Source organism: Leiobunum rupestre, chromosome 1 (genome assembly GCF_980474605.1).
Source record: "Leiobunum rupestre chromosome 1, qqLeiRupe1.1.hap1, whole genome shotgun sequence".
Taxonomy (NCBI): Eukaryota; Metazoa; Arthropoda; class Arachnida; order Opiliones; family Sclerosomatidae; genus Leiobunum; species Leiobunum rupestre.
In genome coordinates, this window is record NC_143384.1 from 6792360 (window position 1) to 6809896 (window position 17537).

Consider the following 17537-nt stretch of genomic DNA (forward strand, 5'->3'; position numbering starts at 1 on the left):
ATTGCACAGCCCATATTTTTTGTGACACTCTTATAGTTGTTGTTTTGGTTTCGCACTTTTTAATTATTATTACTGAGTAAATTTAAAATTTTGAAAATATATTTTTAAATATAGCCGTAGTAGTAGTAATAGTAGTACGACGTGCTATTTATTTTACCCAGTTCAATGTCATTCAGACTTATATTTTCCGAATCAGTTAAATTTAGACACAAAGTGCGAGAAACGAGACATGTAGTAGTCGTTCGACTGAGAAAACAGGAACCAACAAACGATGGGAAACAAAAATTTCATGCGAGAAAAATCAGAAAATAATGAAAGTTTAAAAACAAAATTCTAATTTTATTGTGAAACTGAAATTCGCGAAATGAGAACGGTCGTTTGATTGGGCATGCATTTGAAAACGTGCTTTGAAGTCGAGCAAAGAAGTATCGAGTGAAACATACGACAACTCATTTCGTCGGATCCGTCGGGGCAGTCGATTTCTCCGTCGCACCGCATGATGACGTCAATGCAAGAACCGTTTTCGCAACGGAACTCGCCGGGAGAGCAAACCGTACCCGCTGAGGATGGGCCGGAAAAAAGAGAGCAAACAGGCAAAGGTCACAACTCAAGACTATTTATATTTCTAGAGAACAGTATATTTAATCACTACAGTTAATGAGAGATATTTAAAAATATTTTGGTTGGCAAACATTCACAGACAAAATAAAACCCACATAAACGCGATCGTTGAAGAACCTTGCGAAGCCGATTAAGTTTGGGTCAGATCTCGCAATATACGCCATTTTAGGAAATTAACACCTTAATTAAAGATTTTTGCTTTACACCATAGATGGGAGTCGAACTGGACACTTGACTAGTTAAAAGTCAGATAGAAAATTGGTTTAGTTACTTCATTATTCTTCCGCATTCTGCGATGCTACTACAACAAACGGAAAATGAAATTACTAATTGCGTTAACCAAACCGGGTGAAAACACCAATTGGAGCTTAATTTACAAAGCTCTTTCATTAGACGAAATTATAATAAATTTTAACGAGTTAATAAAATGTATATTTCTTCGCATCGTTGGTTTAGCCTTTTGGGTGGTGAATAGATTTTAAAATGGCCATTTGATATTTAAAAAATCTGACACAATCTTTGTTATTTAATAATCATTCGCAAGTAAGTTGATTTTCGCAAATCCCGAATAAATGTCGTAGTTGATAGTGTACTGAAGAAATGGCGGGAATAGTGTTTCTGAGGTTTGAAGACGTGAAAAAATAGCGGAACGAAGCGGGTGAAGGCGCTTTTGGGATTTGCATCTTTTGGGAAAGAGAGCCTCGTGTGTCTTTGCACTTACGACAATTGTTCTCATCGGAACGATCCGGGCAGTCGTAATTACCATCGCAGCGCCTAGCGGCGTCTACGCAAGACCTGTCGTCACACTGGAAGCCGTCACCGGAACATGTCATATTTGCTGCCGCGCCAAACCAAATATGAGCACCAAAACCAAAAAAGCCACAAAAGTACGAAAGGTTATGTTAGTTACCGGTAATTTATAAAACAAAACACCAAAATAAAAAAACACTACAATATTCCAGAATAATTATAAAAAATGCAAAATCAAAGTAATGGCACCATTTAGTTTAGGCCATGATTTTAACTAAAATGGGTAATAACATGATGCACAAGTATATTTTGAGTGTAATATATTTTGATATGAAATACTTGTAGAAAAGATATATTTCCGAATTAAGTACAGTACATTTTAAATTAAGATGTAATTTAGAAAAAGGAGTTTAGTGGAAAAGAAAAAATGTGTGTAAATATTTCCTACAGGTCGATTCGGAAAGCCTATTGGTGGAAAATTGTCGGAAAAACATTTAAAATATTGGCAACCACCGCGTGCACTAGCTTTTTCCCTCACAGCTACTCTATAGCAGCAGACGTATGTTCAAACCAAACTGAATATAGGCACCACACGGACTTCTCGAATCGACTTATTGAAGGTATTAACCTCTCTTTAAGCTGGACTAAATTAGTCTGGAACATTCGATCTACAAATGAAAGTGAAAAACAAAAAGCGCATGACAGAAAAAATAAATGTGTAAAGCGTGATCGCGGTTTTCGTGTTTCCCAACGCTGCATTCCAAAGCGGAAGAATTCGAGCAGTTCTAGAATCGTGACAATATCAAAATGTATTTTACCCGGCTCGAAATTACCGGTGCAAGACAACCCTTGACCCTTGGATGTCAAGCAGATTTTATACCCTGTCAAACAAAAATTATGGTCCAATCATTCGCGGTATCGTCGTCTTTGGTTGAAAGAAAAACAAGTCTAGGCCCGTTCCAAGTTTCGAAAGCCAATCGCCAGAAAATAAGCCACACTTTCCGTATTTACCTTTAATAGTTAGTTCTAGCTTTATCGTTGAAAACGTTTCTATAAATTCATATTGTTAACAGCAGTTCGAAGCAATGTCTCGTTCGTGAAATTTTAAATTAAGCAGTAACGTAACTATATTCTACAATTGATAGCAATGCGTCTAGGCTGACTTTCATACATCGCTTATCCAATTAACTACTTGTTAAGTGAAACTTCTAACGCGAGTAACAAAGCCTAATTTGAAAATAATATGATAGTTTAATGTTTAAATCAAACAAAATGTTTCAAAGTACTACTAATAGAGTTAAAACTAAATTTCTGTTCATTTCCTAATACTAAGCGACATGCCCTTTTCGTAGCATTTGTCAGAGTTAACAATTTTATCGTTTAAAGGTAGTTAGCGCCGACTATAAAACGAATTATTTAGAAAAACAGCCCATGGACCTAAACTAATTTAAAATCCTACCGCTTATAATTAGCCAATATCGATATATTGTAGATTAATTTATTAGATATAGACGGGTAGCAGAGTTGAGTGTTTGAATTTAGCAAACTAACATTTTTTAAGTAGTCAGTGATTATCTTTCCGTTTATGATAATGAATGCTATATTAATCGAGATAAAGGTTTGAGATAACACCGTCGAAATAATTCGAAAAATAACCGTTTTCCGCGCCGTTTAAAGAGCCCATAGATAAGAAGAAAGCACGCCATAGAGATACAACGAACAAGGAGAAGTCGTCAACTCACGGCAAAAGCTCTCGTCCTCAGCGCTAGGACAGTCTGGGATATGGTCGCACTGGCGAAAGGATTCTATGCACTCGCCGGTGAGACAGCGGAACTCTGTCCTTCCATCGCACTCTCTGGGAGCTTGCGACGCTTTAACAAGACAAAGAACAAACACAAATGTAGCTGGAGCCGTTCATAGCTAGGTTTGTCATTCGAATAAGTAGATTAAGTCGAATCATTCGTTCCGATTCTGCTATAATTAGAGATGACACCACCTGTAGTCCCGCGATCCGCTCGCTTAGTTAATCGTTATTAAGAAGTTTGTCTAAAATGTAAATGGTTAGGAAAAGCAATGGCAACAAGCTCCAACACCAAATATTAAGATTATAACACCACCGAGTTACGATTCAGGGTACGAATGTCGAAGTGAACTCTTTATACGCTCTTTACTTTAAATTTGACGATTAATGCTACTATTATTAAATCGTCGCCGTTAAAACAAAACCACGTAACTTGAGATACGTGGTTTTGTCAAAACATTTTAAATCGAGAAAACATTTAAACGTATCTTTGATATTCACAACTTATTTCGCGCAAAAGCACGTATCTTGCTTATTTTCAGCTCCTATCTCACTTCATGACGCAAAACCACCTATCTCTAAAATTTCCCCTTTAGCAAAATATTTTTAAATTAAAATCCTCATAAAGAGTCAATATTGAAACGAAATTATTTAACTATAAAATTAACTCACATGTAAAAACCTAACACGCGATTTCACAAGTCCCTGTAAAATTAAAAAAAAATTCTCAAAAAGGCCACCGAAAAGATACGTGGTTTTGGTTTAACGGCGACGAAATATAAAACAATTAAATATTTAAGAAATGTACTCGTCCGCCTCCGTATATTCAGAATTTCACCACTGCCAACTTCGATTGTAAATTATTGAGAATACGGATCGATTTGAATTGGCCCAAATGTACAATGAGGTTCGCGAATTGATTCCACAACTGCGTTACTTGTGGTTGCAAAACGATTGTGACAAAGATACCAACCAATTTCACACTGTTGAAACGTAGTAGCGATGAGATCAACGTTGATTTTATTATGGATATTTAACTAAATACTGTGAAAGTATATTTGAAGTTAATTCATTAAGTGAAGAATGACCGCGTGTTCTTAATTGGTTTCAAAATAATGAATCCACACCGAACGTGTTTCATTATTTACGCCACAAACAAACCATGAACCTAACCATCAACCTATGTTAAATAATTCATTAATAGCCACCAGTTAAACAAACTAACGTTAATTTTACAATTAATATTAAATTTTAAGCGATTTAAGTTCCATTTACCGAAATATTAATGTGATTTTTCAAATATTTATAAATGCATGATATATTCCACTTACTACAATTACTCTCGTCTGTTCTGTCTATGCAGTCAATCTTATTATTGCATTTGGCACTTTCTGGAATACATCTGGCTCTATCACAAAGGAATTCGCCCGGACGACAAGGAGTCGGTTTTCGCTCAGCTACTGTAAAATGAACTTTTCTTTCAGTAATATCTGAAATAGATAATGTTTAAGGAATTCCTAAAAAACCGTCTAGAAATATTACACTAACAAGGAGACATCCCGAAGTGTAACCCACCGATTTTGTTCAAACTCGGGGGATTGGTAGACCTTCATGTATCATGAAAAATCCTAAAGGGAATTTATTCAATGGGCAACGGTTTGGCCGTGGCAACGAAAAATGTTTTTAGATTTTAAAATTGGTTTTTTTCTGAGGTGGGTTTTTTGAGGTGGGTGGGTCCATAAGCCCATTGGGTTATTTTGGGTCGGGTTTTTTTGTTTTCGAACCCTGATACTAATTATAATAAAGCATTTTAAATCAGATAATGAAGTGGTTAAAAAATCAATTTTTATACTAAATAATAAAAAACTCAAATTGGGAAAAACCTCTTTTTTCCTTAGACTCCAACAGAGTCCAACTCCAATTAGGTGATCCACCATAAATATGGAACTTGATAAATCTTTAAGCTAATGATAGGGAGGGTCTTACCGTCGCATCTTTTTTCATCGGAACCATCTCTGCAGTCACTCCTGCGGTCACATTTTCTGCGAATGTCGATACACTGCCCATTGTCACAGGTGAATTCGTTCTGATCACAAACTTGAACTAAAAATGGATATCAATTGTTCAATTGCCAAATTAATTTACAGGCTGAAAGTGTGGCAAGGTAAAAGGTGATTTCAACGAACCTGGGCAGTCGTACTCGTCCGAAGCGTCCAAACAATCATTGTTGCCGTCACACTTTTTTCTAGCGTCGACGCAATCCCCGCTGTCACAACTGAACTCTGATGTCCGGCACGTTTCAGGCTTAGTGCCGGCTGAAACAATTACAACAATTTTATCGTTAAGAACGTTTCATAAGTAATAAATGGAAATCATATATGTATACACTTAGAATGTCTAAGGCAGAGAATGGTGGCCCTGGTGTTTTTCATGGAAATGGGAGTGGTTTACAGTCGGCATTGACGCTCGTGACGGCGATCAGTCAATGAGTTTGAAAATACGCTCAACGTCACATTTACTCCCATTTCTCCATACGCATTCCCAACACGGGGCCAATGGAAACTTATACATTCCAAGTGTGTACATTCCTGGTAATAACTTACATCCGAATCGCTTCATGTCATATTGTTCGGGTAAAACTTTGTACCTTCCTATTCGGCCACTGCGCAGTGACCTTTCTAAAGCGTCTCTTAATTCTGACTCTTTGTGGTTCGTTGAACCGATGTCGAATGTGACTAGAATTTGCCCCCTCTCTCCTGGTCTACAAGGAAATTGGGAAGAAAAAATATCAGCTTTATATTTGAAATATAACACACCCATACCATTGGTTTTGACACTTACAAAGGGGCATGTTACTGTGATATTTAATCACTTGAATACTTTTACGTATTTAAGAATTTTATAGATATTTTAATTGAATAACCTTTAGATAAGAGAGTTTCTACAGATTCTTAGCTCCAAAGAATATCATGAATATAAAATTATTCTAAAGTGAAAACATTTAGAAAATGTCCCAATGCTTATAATATTCTAGAGCTATTTTTGGAAGATGAAGAAAAATTCGATACTGGTGATTGAATATTTAAATTCTTTGACATCATTAATTTGATGAGATTTTTCTATCGAGAATATATTTAGGGTTGGCACTTTTCGATTTTTTAAATAAAAATCAAATCAATCGATTTTTGGTATTTAAGTTTTTTTATTTTCTTTATTTTATCGAATTTATTGATTTTTAGACCATTATTGGTTCTTTTCCACCATAATTAACGGATACTTTATTTTTATCAGTTAGCTAATCTTGAAATAAATGAAATCTTAATTAAATTTTATAACTATTAAATATTTTATTTTTCTCAAATTTTCTGTATTTCAGTTTTTAAGAACCTTTTTGCCATTTTTTATTCCTCCATTGAAATACATTGTAGGATTTCAATCAATGACTTTTATTAAAAATATCACTTGATTTATATCTTGATTTTCATTAAAAAATCACTTGATTTATATCTTGATTTTCATTAAAAATCACTTGATTTAAATCTTGATTTTAATTAAAAAATCACTTGATTTAAATCTTGATTTTAATTAAAAATTCACTTGATTTAAATCTTGATTTTAATTAAAAAATCACTTGATTTAAATCAAATTAATATAAATCAGTCAACCCTGAATATTTTAATTTATAGTTAGGGAAAATGCCTATAATTTGAAGATCGGCCGGCATCACTAGTGGTAAGTAAAGTACGCATCAGGTAACCAATCAGTGTGAGAGGGGATTGAGAGTAAAGCTTAAAATCGTCTCCATAACTAGAAATAAGTACATTTTTTATCTACATAACGACCGAAGAAAAATTGCTGATATCTTTAAAAAACAACGAGTGCCAAATTGTTCATGATATTTAATATCTTTAACTGTAGTATTTGCTTACAGATTTCGTGATAAAATGTGATACTTACGAAAAATATATTGGCGTGATTTCTTGCCTTCCACGGACGGAAGCGTAGACCCTCTCAAGGCCCTCCCTGACATCGTTTGAGAGTCGTTGGTAAGCGTTGGAATTCCTGTCGGCGAAGCCAGGGTCGAAGGGCTGCTCGAGCAGCGTCATGGTCGTCCTGAAAAATACTGACAGAAGAAAACACATTTTTAATATTCTGTTATTTAGATACTGTAAGAATCTAATATATAAAGTGACAAATTGACATATAGTGGCAAATATTAGAAAAAGTAAAAATACTAATAGATTTTTCGTATGAAATACCATTGGGCTATTTTTTATATTTTTCACATAAATATATAAAATGTTTGGCTATTTTGAAACATTTGTAAAACACAATTAAATATTTTTATTTTATTCATTACTAAAAGTTATAGCATAAAGTGTTCTAAGAGTACAAATTTTTTTCCCCCCTATTTGTCATTATATGCCATTATTTGTCAATATATGCCATTATTTGTCAAATTTGCCATTATTTGTCAATATATGCCATTATTTGTCAAATTTGCCATTACTTGTCACTATTTACCAGTGACATGGCCTATATTCGAAAAAAGTGACATTTTAGGAACACTGGATGAAGGTTTGTAAATATGTGTGTCCGCTATAGTAATCTACAGTTTTCAACTTAGGTCGACCACATTTGGTATACTATCTCCTGGTACCCTGACTGTGGTTTTCGACGTTTACGGTCGGCAAAACAACTTAAATTCATATAATTTAATAATTAGGTATATCCGCTATATACAAGATACTACACTTTGATCTTAGCCAAAAGATCGAGTTTCTTAATTCTTTAGGAATACACACGAAAGAACCTTAAATGTTTGCAATTTTTTTCAAAAGCCTTCTTCTATAGACACTAGACCGTATAATAAAAGGCAAATAATTATGTAATCAACGTCCTTAACCAGTTGGTTATATTGCGTTCTATTTTCGTGTTGAAGGTGTCGGAAGTTACATTTTCATAAGAAGAGGTACTATGCCTTATAATTCAAATAGGCATATTTTCCCGGGAAATACCGAGTACCCCAGCTAGTATTTAAAAAAATCTTATATTTTAACAAGAAAGTTCTTATTACCGCTGAACTCAAATTATCAATGAGATTGTAAAGAAAAACAGACATAAAACCTTAAAAAAACTATAAAATCAATAATAATTTCTACTTAAATCAAAAACCCTAGAAGATAAAGTCAAGTTTTATACAGCTTGTAGCAGCATGGGAAATTGTTACTTTCTCTAACATTCTAGACTGCCGCTCCACGAGTGAGCACCGGCGGAAGCTTGAACTTTTCTGCTAGGGTTATATTCCCTTTAAAGAAAACCCAACTAATTTGACGAATTAAAGTGAAGTCCTTAAAAACGATTAAAATAAGAAGTATTCATTAATAGCACTAGGAATAGCTTAAGCTTATAGTCCTTATATAAATAAAATAACGAATACAAACGTTTAATATATATAATATAATATATAATATATAATATAATATATAATTTATAATATATAATATATAATAAAATATATTATATAATATAATATAATATAATATAATATATAATATATAATATATAATATATAATATATAATATAATATATAATATAATATATATAATTTCTAATATTATATAAAATAATATAATATAATATAATATAATATAATATAATATAATATAATATAATATAATATAATATAATATAATATAATATATAATATAATATATTATATAAAAATAAATAATAATAAATAAAATGAAAAATAACAAAAGATATTAATACATAATTTCTACAATTTATAATATCGTCACTTTTTGTGCCATCACACAATTTATATTAACGTCACACTTATAATTAACGGGTTACTTATGGTAGAGAAAATTAATAGCTTTGACCAAAACTACAATTTTTATTTTTATTGGACCTCAAAATCGCTTCGCCCCACTAATTATTACAGAATGGCTTCCCAAAAACAGCCAACAAAACGAAAATCGTAATTCTTAATAAAGCAATTTGGAAGACCACCTCATTGTTTTCGTCGGTACTCTCGCGTTTCCCTTGAAATAAACCGTGCCCTAAGGCCGGCTAAAAATGACGTCCACAAAACTGTCGTTGTTCTCGATGGTTAGGAGGCCCTCTGTATAAATATTTACCATCTAAAAATTGCATCACCGCTTTATCTCATTTTTCTCTAAACTGTCTCAGCCGGTATGTGGAAAATCATTATATAACACTTAGAGCGAACGCGAGACGTACAAAAGATAGGGTTTCGGATCCTAACTACTGTTATTAGCTCCAGACGTTTTGTTCAAGTCTAGTCGGTAATTTTGTAGGTGAAATGAAGCATTATATCAGAGATCTCGTGTTCGCATCTTGGATATTCTAATCACAATTTTCGGTCGGAGGTCTTGGTGGTGGGATGATCATTAAATTACAGTGCAGCCAGTATTTCACGAACGTGAAAGAAAGAGGTTAATTCCCTTTAACGGAAAATATTATGTGAAACGTTCCTTTTAAAAGTTCCGCGCTTGAGTTTTTAAATTATTTTCTTACAGGTTGTTCAACTGGTCCATTAATATTTGACCATATTCCAGTAGTTAGGATGGACACCCACGTGGATTGTATCCTCAGCTGAAAGAAATCTCACGTAACTTTATACACAGATCTTATAAAAAGATACGTGGATTTGGCTTTCAGGTGACGATACTTTCGTAGACGTATTCGAAAACTAATGAAATTAAAACGCAACTGGAAATATTGGTTCTGGTTCAAAAACGAGAACAAAGAAATTTTCCACCTCTTGAATCCGATTTTTTGACGACTGAAAGCTTTGAGCGACCGCTTAAACTATTCTGAATATAGTACCCGACTTTTTTATTGATGTTTTATTTGTAAATTCTGTTCAAGATCAGTCTGACGCGTCGGTCAAGAAGTTCAGGATATTTAGCGTTTAATTTCTGGCACGACAAAATTTAATATCCACTTTGAAGCCCGAGTGTTAGTGAAGATATTCACTTAGTCAGTTCAGATTTCTCTTTTATATTCCTCTCAGCCATCAATCTGATATCATACTGTATCCGATTCATTATCCTAAATAACTGATCTGAGGTTATCCGCTATAAATAATCTCACAAGAATCAGTATCTGAAAAGTTATCAGATTACCTTTATTATACAGGTTAATCGCCCAGGGCATATTGCTGAAAAACTAGATTACCTAGAAATGTTAAATTTTCACGATGTACACTATCGGGGAAGGTAATTGTTATTTGTAAATTTTCGCAAAATCGTGACATTTTGCTCAGTTTTGGAATTTTTATTTTATTAACGCTAGGTGGTAGATGGAAACTGTCAATGAACAAGTTAAAGGGCAAACTCGAAAACCTTTAATGGAATTGGTTTGGTGGGAATAGGTCAATTTGTCACTGTGGTATTAGGTCATGAAAAAAAAATTGGTTAATTTTTGAGCAAGATGCCTGGGGTCACATTTGGTCTGTCGATTTGCAATGAATTCAGATTAGTTTCTGGTTTAAACTATCTGGTTTGCATTTTTCCTCAAATCAACTGATCTGATAATATCAGAGTGAAAATGCAGTTAATCTGATCTGATATATCCTATTTAATTCCTCGGTTTAGATAACTTATCTTAAAATCGGTTGGAAATACTATTTTAAGCAAACCCTTTTTCGAAAATCTGATAAAATAGTATCTCAAGTAGGATAAGACATATGAATTATTTTTCTTTTTATTCTAGACAAGTGTTAAGGTCGAGTGGTCCGATATTCAAAGAAATCCCGTACACTTTCCAAGAAATTCGAAATCCCGCCTGGATATCTTCAAATCTCGAAATACGGCAATAAATCCCGAAATCTAACGAGAAACCCTGAAATCAAAAGAAAAGTTAATAAATCTTGAAATCCAGCGTGGAATCCCAGAATTCAAAATCCCGAACTCATTTTTGGTGAATGTTCGACCCCTCGGTTAAAGTACTCTTAAGTATTATTCTAGACAACTAAATCTCAGATGTGAAAATATAATTGGGAGATATTTTAAATTAGTATCCCAATTCATTTAGGAAAACGTGTGTTTAGACAAGTGGATAAAGAATTGAAAATAAAGAAAGCGAAATAACACTTTTTAGAAGCAGCTAGGTCTTTGGAAATGACCTCAATCAAAACATAGGCTACCTACTCATCCGTTAACTCAAATTAAAAGTGATTAAATCACTTTAAACCATCGCACCTATCCCCTCAATAGTTTATTGAAGTTTGGGCTTCATGAAATTGGCTTCATGGAAAATTAAAACAAAGGTTCTTAAGCACATATTACAATTAATATCATTAATACCATAATAAACCAAATATTTTTATTATAAATATTTAAACTTTAATATAAATATTTGAATGTTTAAATAAATTATGCAATCTGGCTTAAATCCATTCACAAATGCAACAGTTCGAAGGTCTAATCTATGCATTCCATCTAAATATTTCCTTAATTACAGGTAATAAACGATTAGTTTTTACTTTAAACGGTATATCAATATATTAAGTTTCGCTTGAACCACCCGATAATCAAAAAAGTATGTAATAATAGGTCATTAACCTTTTACAAAAGGGTACTTAATAACTTTATGGTGACGATTAAGTGTTATCGGAAATAGTAATAGGTGGAAGGAAAATCGAAGCCGGGTATTATAAGTTATCTCGGGTTACTCCACTTCCAACTTCTGTTAATTCACGGAAGCTATAGTTTCCTTAGACATTGAATTTCAATTACGACCGCTCACAGAAAACATTTCACGCGAAAGATTCATTACCCGGGATAAGAAAAAAAGGTTGTACTATCCCGTTTTTTTATGTTTACAGGGTGTGTCAAAAGGTTATGCAAAAATGTTAAGGAGTTGTAGGGGGTGAGTTGAGAAGTATGCCTGTTTTTTCACATTTTCCTACGATGAGTTAAAAGAGCGCCAGAGAGCTTCAAAGTGTGGCCTACTAGCCCCTGGAAGTAGGCTGAATGAAGCGCAAAACCAAGCAGCAGGGAAATGCGAACATCAAGGTTTGGGTTCGTGTGAGAGGTAAAAAAGGTCTTTGTATACAAATCGAGGTAACCAGCGTAAAAAAAATAAAATTTAAACCTTATTTAAAGTCCCTGCTGCTTGGTTTAGCGCTTCTAACAGCCTTCTTCCAGGGACCAGTAGGCCACACTTTGAAGCTCTCTGGCGCTCTTTTAACTCATCGTAAGGGAAAAAACAGGCATACTTCTCAACTCACCCCTACAACTCCTTAAAATTTTTGCAATTGTTTGAAAGGATGACAATTCCAAAGAGATGAATAAACATAACCTTATGCTTAATAATATTATAAAATGAAAACCTTAGACGAAAACACCGTTCTTAAACTGGAGCTCGCCAACTACTCTAAATACTGTTTTCATTGATGATCATTATTATTTATAAATCTTTTATTCTCATTGCATTACTAAACTTGTTGAGGTTAAAGGTAATAGTTAGTGTAGGGAGCTGTTGGTTCGCGTGGCATGAAGGGCTTGCCACCACCCTCCTACGCATTGTAACATGGCCACCTGAATTAATGGCTTTAAAATTCGCTTGATGAGTTAAGCCAAAGGTGGTGCCTGGGGTATTAGCCTATAGCTGATTATGATTATTATTGTTATTATTTTTTAATTAGGGCAAATATGAGCAAAATATAACTTTTATGGTTTTATTATATAATAGATTGAACGATGGTAATTGAACCACAAATTTGTGAGGTCAAAGGGTAAATAGAGAATTGTGTCAATACTAATAAAATCGTTTCTTTAGAAACGCTAAGTTTTATGTTCAGTTAGCGAAAAGTAAATTTTGGTGGCTTCTTCTATAGATATCAATAAATATTTAAAATAACTAAGCCTAGTGGTCAAAATGGAGTTTATAAAATCAGGTTTTGCCGTTTCTCTTGCGGATACCACCACATTCTGAACGTCACTTGAAAAATTTAAAAAAATCCATTCATTAGGCTATCGTTAATTGTCTTCATAATTAAAATTTTTTATAATTTTTCCGATTTATATAAAACTTTTCGTTGGACTGATTCGTCTTTGATTCGACAAGGATATTTTTACTGCAAATATCCAATGTCAATTTTCTTTAGAATGCCTTTTATAGAAGAAAATGTCTCGCAACGTTTTGTCTATTTGTTTGAAAATGCAACAAATGTATTCTGGGTGCATTCATTTTTAATTAGAATGTTTTGAAACGTCACTCAAATGCGTGAGCAGACGAACTTATAATTATATTTCTATTTTACGCATGCCCAATTTTCTTCAAAATTCACTTTAAATCAAACGTGTGAACAAAAAGATTTCCAAAATCCAAACGCCAACAACCGCAGCGAGATCGAAACGAGGAAAAACGATTCCGACGGTACGTGCGAACGTGGCTAAAATGGTCAAAGAAGCGGTTAGCCGAAGCGATCTGAAACGCTGGGACGCGCAACGGTCACTGTTCACAAAACGGGATACAAACGTTGCGGGAGCACTCGAAACGTTGCAGAGGGTATGTGTGAACGCGGCTTATATATGTCAACACAGCGCAAGAAACAATTAAGTCGCTAGTAAGGCAGCTTCGCTCGGTACGCTCCAATGTCGTAGCCATTATGTCCATTATGTTTCCCGTAAAATGCTCAAATAAATACCTAAGGCGCCAATTTCTGGTTGTGACACGTAAATTTAAGAGAGCTTGTATAGCTTAATTTTGCCCACAGACGAAACCGGGTGAACAATTACTCGAAAGTGTGAGAACAGCCGTGGGAATCGAGCTCGCGTCGTCTCCGTAAAATTCCTGTCGTAACTCGAATCTGAGTCGTCTGTCAACGGCTCATTCAGGTGCTATTATAACGGACAAGAGGAATAAAATATATTCAGGCGCGCGGGCGTTGATAATCGAGGAAAGAGTCGCGTCTGCCCCGCAGTCTGCCGCTCAAATTAAAAGAATTTTCTCAATCGATTGGGCGTTTCGGAATCCCGACTTTCGGATTCGCTCAGTTCGAGGGACATTTTTCTACGCTTTCTGTCAAAGAAGGACTTTTTTAATTCCTCTTCTATCCAGTCGAGTAAGATGAATTCGGAGCCGGAGAACGGTCGCGGTGGGCGAAAGCTGTCAGCCAGAAATGTCCTCCCTCCCGGGACGGAATAAACTTTCCCCTTTCCACGACACCATTCGCTGGTGCCACGTCTGGTTATCATCGTCAGAGTCAATCAAGTGCCCACTTAGCCACAATCGAAGACTAAATGCGCGGAGAGAGAAAAATTTCCCCCTTAATGTCGCGGATTCCAATTTCCTCAAAAAACTCGTTCCAATTTTCAGATCCATCTACCGTTGTGTACGGAATTAAAAGCGTCTAACTCGGGAACTCTATTAAAGAACGAATTTAAAATTTCAAATTGACTTTTGCAAATTGCTCGTCCCAAACTTACAGATTCCAGAAATTAAAACTTTTTTATCTAGATAAGTCTAAGTAATTTATATATTTCTCATATTTTTGGATTTAATCATTGCTTTTAAATTAAAAATATAGAACCTCTCACTTTAGTTTAGTTCAATAATGAACATATTTCTTAGACTGTTATTTTTATTATAAAATTATTTCGCCTTTAAAAGATAAATTATGTTATATAATTATTTGAAAATTTTCTAAGTTGTAAAATTTATACTAATTTAGAAAAATGTATTTGAGACAATATTTTCAAAAATGATATTTTAAGTAAAACAGTGGCGTAACTATATCAATCATCGTCATTCATAATACAGGGTTCATACAACTATTTACAAACCGAGTTCTCTGATATTTCTAGGATTTTCCACTGGTATTTCCCTGATTTTTCCAGGAAGATAAACAAAATTGAATTAAATTAAAACATGATTGTCATTTAATCTAAATTAGTTCCATATTATAATACATCAAAGAGGTAATCAAGTCAAATCTTTAATAAGATTTTCCCGATTTTTACCATAAAAAAGAAATTATCCTGATATTTTCTTGATTTTTCTGTCAACAATATAATTCTATGAACCCATTAATATCCACTTCTAAATTAAGGGAATATGTTAACTTTGTTGTAAAGCGTCTACCAGCACCCTGTCAGGTCAAATTTGGCGATAAATTACTTACATCTCCCTCATTAAAACACTCTTCGCCACGCCTCTGTGTGTAACCAGAGACAAACAGTTGCATAGAAGACCAAAGATTTTTTCTACGTAATTTCACGCGGTTTTTCTTCGTGCGTGTCAAGTTCGTAAGTCGCGAGATCTTTGTTTGATGCGCTCGTGCACTTAATTAAAGATAGCGCCACTGATACAATGGTTGAGTTATTGACTAATGCTAAATACCGACCACTTGAGTAATCTTAGGTACCATTGATTTCAAGTACAGCGATTAACGAACTTTTTTAATTAGAACACATCAGTTTTTTTCTTTCTCGCGATTGAACAAATTTCTCCGTAAGTACGTGCCCTAACACTTACGCGATGAAAAGAGAGGAGTACAGAAGTTAATTCAAGGGTTTTGAATTTTAAATAATAGAAGGCCTAAAATTAATAACGTTTCCGAAACGCCTCTTAAAACCTAAGTGGGAATATCGTTATACGGGGTGCGAGCTAAGACTCTCAGACGATGGTCGCTAAATGGGAAGGTGGAAGTTTACAGGCATTGGCAAGACGTCGCTTATCTTGGCATTGAATCAAAATTTCCATTTCGCTAACCGTTAAAAGTCAAGAATTTTGTTTGGTTTTCTTTTCCGGTAGCCCCGAAATCGCAGTTACTCTCTTCAAAACTGCGCAATTAAGAGACCTCTGAAAAGCAAATATTTCGGGCGCAGACTGTCGGTGATCCTATCACTAATATCCTTGAAAGGTTTCGCGTCTTACGGTTCTCTGACACGTTTTCTGGGAAGTCACAAAGCCGCGTTTATTTAACGACTTTTGAAACAAATCTGAGCGAGCGAAGGCCGGTCGCGCGGCTGCCTTTAATCTCGGATCAACATACGGAAAGAGCTCAATTTGTAAAAATATCTTCACTTTAAAAAGCCTACGCGCGACTACTGACGTGATGATTTCCCAAAATGACACGAAACTGGGTCAAAACGAACACTGTGTGTCATTCGATGTCAGTTCTTTTTCGATTATATGTATTTAAAGGCGGTAAAATTTTAATTTAGTTTAGATCATTACAATAAATATCTTACGTCCATAACACTTAATAATACTTTCTAAAATAACTTAAATTAAATCCAAATCATTAAACTATATCACAAAATTTTATACTCTGTGTTACCTAGGATCCACAAACACAGAACCCACACAAGGAGAACGCAACACGTCAAAAGTCATGCATTTTCTTGTGTGGATTTTTCATTGGTTCGACGGTTTAGCGCCTGTTGCCGTCGGAAGGGGGAAATTCGGAAATTGCCTTCCCCCTTTCCGTAAAACGTTCAGCGTAAAGGCTCGTCCAATGAAATTTGTACACAACACTGCGTTAGCGTGTTTAAGGGCTAGCTGCGTTCTCCTTGTGTTTGCTGATCCTAGGTGTTACCAAAAGATAATTTTCTACCATAAAAGTCCAGGCCAGTGGAAATAATTGCTTGTAAAAAGCTAAAAACCGAGAGTTTTATTGAAAAACATTTCGGAACCAATGCTCTATGATATATACTTTTCACATGCGCTAGTGAACAAACTGTTTTAAACCTCGCTACACTCTTTAATCAGCGTTGGACTTGATTGAAAATAATACATGAAAAATAAGCCTATTTATTCCTATATTGGCAAACATGTATAACAGTTTCCAAAAATCTAAAATTCCTGAAATAACACTACCGCCTTCTCTAGATCTGTTACTGAACAAACATTTAGCAGTCGACAGTATCTAGAGTCCAGAGAGTTTTGATAATTAATAAATCAGCAATGAATGAATGGTAATCATGACAGGTGAGTTTGGATTATTGGAACACTTTTCGAAGGATACTGCGCTCCAAGCGTTGACATAGACACAACTATTTGATTAATGAAATTAAACCAAATTTAAAATTAAGTTCTTTAGTGGATCCAAGAGTGATTTTCAGTTCATTTGAAATTTAATATACTGTATAAAGGTAAAGATGCTATTTACCAACAAATTCAATTGGACGCGTTAGATTAACCCATACGAAAATGACTTGATTCAATTTTCAAATTGGAATGAAGTTGAATTTTAGGCTTGGTAATTGGATCAAATAAAACAAATTTTTTAAAAACCATTTAAAATCTAACTCTTATTTAGATCTGTCTAATTTCAGACATAATTTCTGAATTTTGCTTTAAGCTCGTCTCATAAACCAAGAA

The 17537-nt window shown here is 34.3% G+C and overlaps 1 protein-coding gene across 28 annotated transcripts in view; it reads right to left on the bottom strand.

The window, feature by feature from the left end:
* trol (terribly reduced optic lobes) overlaps positions 1-17537 on the bottom strand; it is a 261569-nt gene that overhangs the window by 101419 nt on the left and 142613 nt on the right. For 18 of the 28 annotated variants that reach the window (XM_090174540.1, XM_090174566.1, XM_090174642.1 and 15 more), the window contains 9 exons: positions 7130-7295; positions 5776-5933; positions 5359-5487; positions 5159-5275; positions 4504-4662; positions 3114-3242; positions 2190-2252; positions 1343-1459; positions 444-560 (listed from right to left, as the gene is read on the bottom strand). In XM_090174540.1, coding sequence (XP_090030666.1) covers positions 444-560; positions 1343-1459; positions 2190-2252; positions 3114-3242; positions 4504-4662; positions 5159-5275; positions 5359-5487; positions 5776-5933; positions 7130-7295 — 1155 coding nt within the window. The remainder of the gene's footprint in view (positions 1-443; positions 561-1342; positions 1460-2189; positions 2253-3113; positions 3243-4503; positions 4663-5158; positions 5276-5358; positions 5488-5775; positions 5934-7129; positions 7296-17537) is intronic. The other 10 variants (XM_090174730.1, XM_090174721.1, XM_090174575.1 and 7 more) reach the window with 9 other exon arrangements.